We start from the raw sequence: 12,077 nt of genomic DNA, 5'->3' as shown, positions 1-12,077 counted from the left end.
ATTCTCTGTCTGACTGCGCCCCCCCCATTCTCTGTCTGACTGCGCCCCCCCCATTCTCTGTCAGACTGCGCCCCCCCATTCTCTGTCAGACTGCGCCCCCCCCATTCTCTGTCTGACTGCGCCCCCCCATTCTGTGTCTGACTGCGCCCCCCCATTCTCTGTCTGACTGCGCCCCCCCATTCTCTGTCTGACTGCGCCCCCCCATTCTCTGTCTGACTGCGCCCCCCCCCATTCTCTGTCTGACTGCGCCCCCCCATTCTCTGTCTGACTGTGCCCCCCCATTCTCTGTCTGACTGCGCCCCCCCCATTCTCTGTCTGACTGCGCCCCCCCCATTCTCTGTCTGACTGCGCCCCCCCCATTCTCTGTCTGACTGCGCCCCCCCCATTCTCTGTCTGACTGCGCCCCCTCCCCATTCTCTGTCTGACTGTGCCCCCCCATTCTCTGTCTGACTGCCCCCCCCTATTCTGTCTGACTGTGCCCCCCCCATTCTCTGTCTGACTGCCCCCCCCCCTATTCTGTCTGACTGCGCCCCCCCTATTCTGTCTGACTGTGCCCCCCCATTCTCTGTCTGACTGTGCCCCCCCCATTCTCTGTCTGACTGCGCCCCCCCCCATTCTCTGTCTGACTGCGCCCCCCCCCATTCTCTGTCTGACTGCGCCCCCCCCTATTCTGTCAGACTGCGCCCCCTCCCCATTCTCTGTCTGACTGCGCCCCCCCCCATTGTCTGACTGCGCCCCCCCCATTCTCTGTCTGACTGCGCCCCCCCATTCTCTGTCTGACTGCGCCCCCCCCATTCTCTGTCTGACTGCGCCCCCCCATTCTCTGTCTGACTGCGCCCCCCCCCCATTCTGTCTGACTGCCCCCCATTCTCTGTCTGACTGCGCCCCCCCCCATTCTGTCTGACTGTGCCCCCCCATTCTCTGTCTGACTGCGCCCCCCCCCCCATTCTCTGTCTGACTGCGCCCCCCCCCCCATTCTCTGTCTGACTGCGCCCCCCCCCATTCTCTGTCTGACTGCGCCCCCCCCCATTCTCTGTCTGACTGCGCCCCCCCCATTCTCTGTCTGACTGCGCCCCCCTCCCTCATTCTGTCTGACTGTGCCACCCCATTTTCTGTCTGAGTGCGCCCCCCCACCCCATTCTCTGTCTGACTGTACCCCCCCCCATTCTGTGTCTGACTGCGCCCCCCCCCATTCTCTGTCTGACTGTGCCCCCCCCCCCATTCTCTGACTGCACCCCCCCATTCTCTGTCTGACTGCGCCCCCCCCATTCTCTGTCTGACTGCGCCCCCCCCCCATTCTCTGTCTTACTGCCCCCCTCCCTCATTCTGTCTGACTGTGCCCCCCCCATTCTCTGTCTGACTGTGCCCCCCCATTCTCTGTCTGACTGCGCCCCCCCCATTCTCTGTCTGACTGCGCCCCCCCCATTCTGTGTGACTGTGCCCCCCCCCCCCTATTCTCTGTCTGACTGCGCCCCCCCCCATTCTCTGTCTGACTCAGTGGTGTATCATCAGACAGTGACACCAAGTGGTGGGAGTGCAAACTGCAGGCATAGAAAGAGCCTAGTACTGAGCTACAGGTTCTCTGAATCACAGGGGAACACCCGCTCTGTGACAGTGCCGCGACACCTGCCCAAGTATCATCAAGCATCCCTGGGCCCCCCCCATCCATCGCTGGGGCCTGGGAATGTGGGGATCAGGACCCACCGAGGAAACTCCTTCACCACAGGCTTATGGGGCAGGGAGCTGGGTGGCCGAGATCACTGGACGTTATTCTTAGTATAAAGAGATTGGGTCTCATTCCTACCTGCGCAGTTGACTGTCATGGTGCTGGTGCTGTCACTCACTCTGTTCCGGACGGTGCAGGTGACATCCGCCTTGGCCAGGTTTATATTGCTCTGGATTGACCTCTCACTTGTGTTTTTTGATCCTCTGCTCCAGGACAGGGAGAGGAGGGAGATGCTGGAGCCGGAGCTGCTGCAGGTCAGGGAGGCGCCTTTACTGCTGCAGCTGTGCTTGAGGATCGGCGCCTCCAACAGGTCTATAACAAAGAGGAAGACAAGTGCATGTAATAGGCCTGCACCAAACACTGCAATCCCCCCACAGTACAGTATCTACAACATATGCCAACAGTACAGTGATCTCCTATCCACATTATATCCCCCACAGTACAGTGATATTCATCTACATTATACACACCACAGTACAGTGATCCCCCTCCACATTATACACCCCAGAGTACAGTGATCTCCTCTGCACATTATACACTCCACAGTACAGTGATCTCCTCTGCACATTATACACTCCACAGTACAGTGATCTCCTCTGCACATTATACACTCCACAGTACAGTGATCTCCTCTGCACATTATACACTCCACAGTACAGTGATCTCCTCTGCACATTATACACTCCACAGTACAGTGATCTCCTCTGCACATTATACACTCCACAGTACAGTGATATCCATCTACATTATACACCCCACAGTACAGTGATATCCATCTACATTATACACCCCACAGTACAGTGATCTCCTATCCACATTATATGCCCCACAGTACAGTGATCTCCATCCACATTATACACCCCACAGTACAGTGATCCCCCTTCACATTATACGCCCCACAGTACAGTGACCTCCTATTCACAATATATGCCCCACAGTACAGTGATCTCCTCTGCACATTATACTCCCCACAGTACAGTGATCTCTTGCCCGGTACCTTCCACAATCAGGGTGGTGGTCTGGTTGCACTTGTGATCTCCTCTGCTTGTGTGGACGGTCATGGTGTAATGTTTCTTCCCCTCTGGTTGTTGGAGGGACAGGGAGCCGTTCTGGTAGAGGACGCACAGTCCCTGGTCACAGTCACTGTAGTATGAGGGCTTTTCCTTCCATCTGGCCAGTCGGACGTTCTCCTTATCGTGTCTTTCCCACACTATGGTGTCAGATGGCTGCACCGCACACGTTGGGACCCTGAGTAAAACTGTCTGGTTGGGGGCCGTATAGAACTCTTCACTTCTCACTCCTATGGTCCCTGCAAGAAACATACAGAACCTATATTAGAACAAAACTCAAAGAATATAAATATATATATATATATATATATATATATATATATATATATGGTGCACCCCACTATATTCCTATAATAACCCCACAAATAAGCCGCACCAATTATTTACTTACAACAACCCAAAGTCCCAGAAAAACATGGTAGAAAGAGAACAGGCGAGTTTCTCCCGCTTTCTGTGATGTACAATATATATACAGCCCAGCATACCATTATATATATACAGCCCAGCATACCATTATATATACATACAGCCCAGCATACCATTATAAATATATACATACAGCCCAGCATACCATTATATATATACAGCCCAGCATACCATTATATATACATACAGCCCAGCATACCATTATAAATATATACATACAGCCCAGCATACCATTATATATATACAGCCCAGCATACCATTATATATACAGCCCAGCATACCATTTTATATATACAGCCCAGCATACCATTATATATACAGCCCAGCATACCATTTTATATATACAGCCCAGCATACCATTTTATATATACAGCCCAGCATACCATTATATATACAGCCCAGCATACCATTATATATATACAGCCCAGCATACCATTATATATACAGCCCAGCATACCATTTTATATATACAGCCCAGCATACCATTTTATATATATATATATATATATATATATATATATATATATATATATATATATATATATATATATATATATATACACAGCCCAGCATACCAATATATATATATACATACAGCCCAGCATACCATTATATATATATGCACAAGCCAAAAAGACAGAAATGGCTGCACATCGCACCCATGGCTGACACAAAAGCTTATTCAGCTACATTTAAAACCAACATCAGAAGTTAGTATATAATTTGGCCAAACCATATTGCCTCATGTACCACGTGCAGGTCTTCTGATACACATGAGTCCCTAACCAAAAAACATCACTGTGCCGGTCAGCGACCACAATCCCCGCAAAGCGTGCACAAGCAGAGAAGGGGGGCCACGGAATGGCCCTGCAACCCCATTGTCACAGGACCAGACCCTAAAGGGCCCCCCCAGACGCCAAAGACGGAAAAAGTGGACGCCAAGCAACACAAGTGTGAACAAGCTCTTACCTCTCTCCATTCCTCTGCAGGTAGAATGGGAGAATACTAGGAGATCCTCCCCTTATGTACACAGGTGCTTCCTGCTAATTTGGTTCACATGGGTCTTACACAGCACGAGTGCTAGCCACAATGAAAACAGGGACAGAATACATAAAATATGCACAAGCCATTATATATATATATATATATATATATATATATATATATATATATATATAATACAGGCCAGCATACCAATATATATATATATATATATATATATATATATATATATATATATATATATATATATATATATATATATATATATATACAGTGGTGCCTTGGATTACGAGCATAATTCGTTCCGGGACGGTGCTTGTAATCCAAATCCACTCTTAAACCAAAGCAAATTTTCCCATAAGAAATCATGTAAATGCAGGCAATTGGTTCCACACCCCAAAAATAATGATTTTATATTCTGAATAACATGTAGAACAGATGAAACTAACTATTATAAACAGCTGAATATGTGATACTAGAAAATGTACCCGGCGCTGCCCGGGTATAAATTGTCAGTGTGTTAATTAGATTTGTTCTAAGGTGCCCAAGCTAAAGGTATTGTTTTATCTGAGTTAATCAGTGGAATTAGCGTATACCTGTAGTGCATAGTTGGAGTGGTTCTGTATACCCACAATGTATAGTTTTTAGGGGTCTCGCATATCTGTAGTGCATAGTTAAGGGGGGCTGTATACCTATAGTGTGTAGGTGGGGGGGTCCTGTATACCTGTAGTGTGTAGTTGGGGGGGGGCTGTATACCTGTAGTGTATAGTTGAGGGAGGTCCTGTATACCTGCAGTGTACAGTTGGTGAAGGTCCTGTATACCTGTACTGTATAGTTCGGGGGTTCTGTATATCTGTAGTATATAGTTGGTGCTGTATACCTGTAATGTACAGTTGGTGGAGGTCTTGTATACCTGTAGTTTATAGTTTGAGGGTCCTGGATACCTGTAGTGTATAATTGGTGGAGGTCTTGTATACCTGTAGTATACAGTTCGGGGGTCCTGTATACCTATAGTATAGAGTTGGTGGAGGTCCTGTATACCTGTAGTGTATAGTTTGGGGTCCTATACACCTGTAGTATATAGCTGGTGGAGTTCCTGTATACCTGTAGTATATAGCTTTGGGGTCCTGTATACTTGTAGTATAGAGTTGGTGAAGGTGCTGTATACCTGTATTATAGAGTTGGTGTAGGTCCTGTATACCTGTAGTGTCTAGTTTTGAGGTCCTGTATACCTGTAGTGTATAGTTTTGGGGTCCTGTATACCTGTAGTGTCCTGTATACGTGCAGGGTTGTATTTATCCGTATGGCAGTGTTATTCAGTCACAGTGTGTCGGTATTGGTCAGGTCTGGTGTGGCGGTGTTATCCAGTCACAGTACGGCGGTATTGGTCAGGTCTGGTGTGGCATTGTTATCCAGTCACGGTATGGCGGTATTGGTCAGGTCTGGTGTGGCGGTGTGATCCAGTCACGGTATGGTGGTATTAGTCAGGTCTGGTATGGCGATGTTATCCAGTCACGGTATGGTGGTATTGGTCAGGTCTGGTATGGCGGTGTTATCCAGTCACAGTATGGCGGTATTGGTCAGGTCTGATATGATGGTGTTATCCAGTCACAGTATGGTGGTATTGGTCAGGTCTGGTATGGCAGTGTTATCCAGTCACAGTATGGCAGTATTGGTCAGGTCTGATATGATGGTGTTATCCAGTCACAGTATGGCGGTATTGGTCAGGTCTGGTGTGGTGGTGTTACCCAGTCACAGTTTGCCGGTATTGGTCAGGTCTGGTGTGGCAGTCTTATCCAGTCACAGTATGGCGGTATTGGTCAGGTCTGGTATGGCGGTGTTATCCAGTCACAGTATGGCGGTATTGGTCAGGTCTGGTATGGCGGTGTTATCCAGTCACAGTATGGCGGTATTGGTCAGGTCTGGTATGGCGGTGTTATCCAGTCACAGTATGGCGGTATTGGTCAGGTCTGGTATGACGGTGTTATCCAGCACAGTATAGCGGTATTGGTCAGGTCTGGTGTGGCGGTGTTACCCAGTCACAGTTTGGTACACCTGTAGTGCCCTGTATACACATGTACTGTATAGATGGAGTAGGGGCTCCTGTATATACATGTACTGTATGGATGGAGTAGGGGGTCCTGTATATACATGTACTGTATAGATGGAGTAGGGGGTCCTGTATACATGTACTGTATAGTTGGCGTAGGGGGTCCTGTATACATGTACTGTATAGTTGGCGTAGGGGGTCCTGTGTATACATGTACTGTATGGATGGAGTAGGGGGCCCTGTATATACATGTACTGTATGGATGGAGTAGGGGGCCCTGTATATACATGTACTGTATGGATGGAGTAGGGGGTCCTGTATATACATGTACTGTATAGATGGAGTAGGGGGCCCTGTATACATGTACTGTATAGATGGAGTAGGGGGTCCTGTATATACATGTACTGTATAGATGGAGTAGGGGGCCCTGTATATACATGTACTGTATAGATGGAGTAGGGGGTCATGTATACATGTACTGTATAGATGGAGTAGGGGGTCCTGTATATACATGTACTGTATGGATGGAGTAGGGGGTCCTGTATATACATGTACTGTATAGATGGAGTAGGGGGCCCTGTATATACACGTACTGTATAGATGGAGTAGGGGGTCCTGTATATATATATATATATATATATATATATATATATATATACATATATACACACTGTATAGATGGAGTAGGGGGTCCTGTATACATGTACTGTATAGATGGAGTAGGGGGTCCTGTATACATGTACTGTATAGTTGGCGTAGGGGGTCCTGTGTATACATGTACTGTATAGATTGAGTAGGGGGCCCTGTATATACATGTACTGTATGGATGGAGTAGGGAGCCCTGTATATACATGTACTGTATAGATGGAGTAGGGGGCCCTGTATATACATGTACTGTATAGATGGAGTAGGGGGCCCTGTATATACATGTACTGTATAGATGGAGTAGAGGGTCCTGTATATACATGTACTGTATAGATGGAGTAGGGGGCCCTGTATATACATGTACTGTATGGATGGAGTAGGGGGCCCTGTATATACATGTACTGTATGGATGGAGTAGGGGGCCCTGTATATACATGTACTGTATGGATGGAGTAGGGGGCCCTGTATATACATGTACTGTATAGATGGAGTAGGGGGCCCTGTATATACATGTACTGTATAGATGGAGTAGGGGGTCCTGTATATACATGTACTGTATAGATGGAGTAGGGGGTCCTGTATATACATGTACTGTATAGATGGAGTAGAGGGTCCTGTATACATGTACTGTATAGATGGAGTAGGGGGTCCTGTATACATGTACTGTATAGATGGAGTAGGGGGTCCTGTATATACATGTACTGTATAGATGGAGTAGGGGGTCCTGTATATATATATATATATATATATATATACACTGTATAGATGGAGTAGGTGGTCCTGTATACATGTACTGTATAGATGGAGTAGGGGGTCCTGTATACATGTACTGTATAGTTGGCGTAGGGGGTCCTGTATACATGTACTGTATAGTTGGCGTAGGGGGTCCTGTGTATACATGTACTGTATAGATGGAGTAGGGGGCCCTGTATATACATGTACTGTATAGATGGAGTAGGGGGCCCTGTATATATGTACTGTATAGATGGAGTAGGGGGTTCTGTATATACATGTACTGTATAGATGGAGTAGGGGGTCCTGTATACATGTACTGTATGGATGGAGTAGGGGGCCCTGTATATACATGTACTGTATGGATGGAGTAGGGGGCCCTGTATATACATGTACTGTATGGATGGAGTAGGGGGCCCTGTATATACATGTACTGTATAGATGGAGTAGGGGGTCCTGTATATACATGTACTGTATAGATGGAGTAGGGGGTCCTGTATACATGTACAGTATGGATGGAGTAGGGGGTCCTGTATACATGTACTGTATAGATGGAGTAGGGGGTCCTGTATACCTGTACTGTATAGATGGAGTTGGGGGTCTACCAGTTATTACTGTGGATGTTGTGAGGCAGCTTCCCTAGCAACCATTGCTCCCTGTGAAAATGAAAGCAGTAATCCTATTGGTTGCTAAGGCTCCAACTGCCGTGTCTGCTGCAGCTAATTATATTACCTGTGTGTGCAGTGAGGAGATTTTCCCATTCATCTCTATGGGGCGCCTCTCTTTCCCCTCCCCCTCCCCTCCTGTACATCTGGCGGGGACGGACAGACAGACAGACAGACAGAAGGACAGACAGACAGACTTTGATTTTTATGATATAGATTAATAGTAACTATACAGTATAGTAATCAGCATGTGGAGTATAATGTATAATAAGGGCATAAACCTGAAACACAGCAGCAGTTTATAGATAGAGGATGGAACTGCAGATCCCCATAATGCAGTAGTGTAGTACAACAGGCTAGAATAGAGAAGCAGGGCTGCTGTCAGAGGTTTGTGTGGTCACATGACAGCAATGGGGAAAGGGGTGGGTTCAGCATGGACACATTAGGACTGACAGAGACTGCAGGGAGACTGAAGGAATGAGCAGGACAGATGTGAGCACAACTTAGCAGCACTTTCTGTCCGAGAAGACGGGTTACAGCTATGGCGAGATTACCTCCCCAGTCCTGTCCCCTGATGCAAGCCCAAGCCTGAAGTGTATCTGCTATGATTTGGAAGGTGAGGGAGACTTCAGGGGTCAGAGTACAGTGCTGTAAACCCTGCAATACAGAATATGCCCCTCACCAACTCGCCCTCCCACCCAGTACAGGGAGCTCTTAAACCAAAACAATGCTCTTAAACCAAGTCACAATTTTGAAAAACTGTGAGCTCTTATACCAGAACGCTCAAACCAAGTTACTCTTAAACCAAGGTACCACTGTATATATATAGCCCAACATACCATTATATATATACAGCCCAGCATACCATTATATATATACAGCCCAGCATACCATCATATATATATATACAGCCCAGCATACCATTATATATATACATACAGCCCAGCATACCATTATATATACATACAGCCCAGCATACCATTATATATATACATACATACAGCCCAGCATACCATTATATATATACATACAGCCCAGCATACCATATTATATATATATATGCAAAACAGGAGTCCGTGGAGCCTCAGTTACGAGTCTCAAAACACGGGAATAGCCAGATATCCCTCTCTCCAGAGAAGGAAGCCCATTGCCAAGGGGTGCCTCCTAGTGGGGAGAGCACCAAACCACCCTGATACGTAGTCCCTCAGGTCCTCACTCTGTAGCGAGCTTTAGGACCTAAATAGGGAAACACCAGGGTGGCCCCTGTGAGTCAAAGTCTAACTCTGTGGCGAGTATAACGACATAAGACAAGGGTTACCAAGGCTAGGCATCCATCCACAGACTGCAGTTATATATATATATATATATATATATATATATATGAGAATTTTATACTCACCGTAAATTCTCTTTCCTGTAGTCCAAAGCAGCAGCACATAATGGGGAAGATTCTATCTTCCTGCAATGATAGGACAGATGGTAACCAGCAATAAAGAGTTAATTGCCCCGCCTATAAGGCCCTATGCTGACCTCTAGCCTCCTTGTGTACCTCTAACGATCTAGGAAAACATAACCCAAAACACTCAAGGTATGCTGCATAAACTTTTATAGGGAGGGTTTGTTTGTGCTGCTGCTTCGGACTACAGGAAAGAGAATTTACGGTGAGTATAAAATTCCCCTTTCCCTTACGTCCTAAGCAGCAGCACATAATGGGGATATAGCAAGATCACATAAAGGGGGGAGAATCATACAGCAGCCATGAGAACCGCTTTACCAAGATTGGTTGCCCAGAGGTTCTAATGTCCAAAAGTATAAGAAGACCAAAATGCAGTTCTGCATAACTGATCAATGAGAAGGCACATCTCCTCCACCCAGGATGTAGACATTGCCCTTGTGGTAAGGGCCGTAATGGATTCAGGTACTTGGACTCTCACCTCTTGGTAACACACAGAGTTTGCGTATCCATCTGGATAAAGTGGCTTTTGAGGACTCCAATCACTGTTCCTTCCTGAAAAGATACAGAAAATCTTCTGACTTCTCTGGTTCTCACTAAATAAACTCTCAAGGCTCCGCCCACAACCAGAGCGCACAGGTCCAAGGCTTCGCCCACAACCAGAGCATGCAGGCTCAAGGCTCCGCCCACATCCAGAGAGTGCAGGCTCAAGGCTCCGCCCACAACCAGAGAGCGCAGGCTAAAGGCTCCGCCCACATCCAGAGAGTGCAGGCTCAAGGCTCCGCCCGCAACCAGAGAGCGCAGGCTAAAGGCTCCGCCCATAACCAGAGAGCGCAGGCTAAAGGCTCCGCCCACAACCAGAGAGTGTGGTTGTAAAGCTTCCTTATTGGAGGAATTTAGGCAAAAACAGGTAACTCAATCTGCTGAGTAATGTTGGATAAGGTAGGAACCTTAAGGGTAAAAGACAAAGTCCTGAAGGATAACAAGATATGGTTCAGTGGTTCCTAATGTCTATCCTATTTATCCGAAATGGCCATTAGGTCCACCTAAGGGTCGCCATAATATCTGGTGATTGGCCAGACACAATCTGTCCTCATGGGGCAGTAGGTGAGGAATCTTACTCCGATAGCTTCCCCATGGATGGATATGCACCACTGTAGATGTGTTCTGGCTCTTACCCGATAGCTTCCCCATAGATGGATATGCACCACTGTAGATGTGTTACTTACTCCGATAGCTTCCCCATAGATGGATGTGCACCACTGTAGATGCATTCTTGAGCTTACTCCGATAGCTTCCCCATGGATGGATATGCACCACTGTAGATGTGTTCTGGCTCTTACCCGATAGCTTCCCCATAGATGGATATATGCACCACTGTAGATGTGTTCTGGCTCTTACTCCGATAGCTTCCCCATAGATGGATGTGCACCACTGTAGATGCATTCTTGAGCTTACTCCGATAGCTTCCCCATAGATGGATATGCACCACTGTAGATGTGTTCTGGATCTTACTCCGATAGCTTCCCCATAGATGGATATGCACCACTGTAGATGTGTTACTTACTCCGATAGCTTCCCCATAAATGGATATGCACCACTGTAGATGTGTTACTTACTCCGATAGCTTCCCCATAGATGGATATGCATCACTGTAGATATGTTCTGGATCTTACTCTGATAGCTTCCCCATAGATGGATATGCACCACTGTAGATGGGTTCTGGCTCTTACTCCGATAGCTTCCCCATGGATGGATATGCACCACTGTAGATGGGTTCTGGCTCTTACTCCGATAGCTTCCCCATAGATATATATGCACCACTGTAGATGTGTTCTGGATCTTACTCTGATAGCTTCCCCATGGATGGATATGCACCACTGTAGATGGGTTCTGGCTCTTACTCCGATAGCTTCCCCATGGATGGATATGCACCACTGTAGATGGGTTCTGGCTCTTACTCCGATAGCTTCCTCATAGATATATATGCACCACTGTAGATGTGTTCTGGATCTTACTCCGATAGCTTCCCCATAGATGGATATGCACCACTGTAGATGTGTTACTTACTCCGATAGCTTCCCCATAGATGGATATGCACCACTGTAGATGTGTTACTTACTCCGATAGCTTCCACATAGATGGATATGCACCACTGTAGATGTGTTCTGGCTCTTACCCGATAGCTTCCCCATAGATGGATATGCATCACTGTAGATGTGTTACTTACTCCGATAGCTTCCCCATGGATGGATATGCACCACTGTAGATGTGTTACTTACTCCGATAGCTTCCCCATAGATGGATA

At 46.9% G+C, this 12,077-nt stretch overlaps 1 protein-coding gene across 3 annotated transcripts in view; it reads right to left on the bottom strand.

The window, feature by feature from the left end:
* The window catches only part of CD2 (CD2 molecule), a 126,983-nt gene that overhangs the window by 65,751 nt on the left and 49,155 nt on the right, over positions 1–12,077 (bottom strand). For all 3 annotated transcript variants that reach the window (XM_069944673.1, XM_069944674.1, XM_069944675.1), the window contains exons 2-3: positions 2,724–3,035; positions 1,805–2,038 (exon numbers count right to left, since the gene is read on the bottom strand). In XM_069944673.1, the coding sequence (XP_069800774.1) occupies positions 1,805–2,038; positions 2,724–3,035 (546 nt within the window). The remainder of the gene's footprint in view (positions 1–1,804; positions 2,039–2,723; positions 3,036–12,077) is intronic.

The sequence above is a fragment of the Dendropsophus ebraccatus genome, chromosome 11 (genome assembly GCF_027789765.1).
Source record: "Dendropsophus ebraccatus isolate aDenEbr1 chromosome 11, aDenEbr1.pat, whole genome shotgun sequence".
Lineage (NCBI taxonomy): Eukaryota > Metazoa > Chordata > Amphibia > Anura > Hylidae > Dendropsophus > Dendropsophus ebraccatus.
Note: the sequence above shows the minus strand (reverse complement) of the source record. Positions and strands in the feature narration are given on the sequence as shown.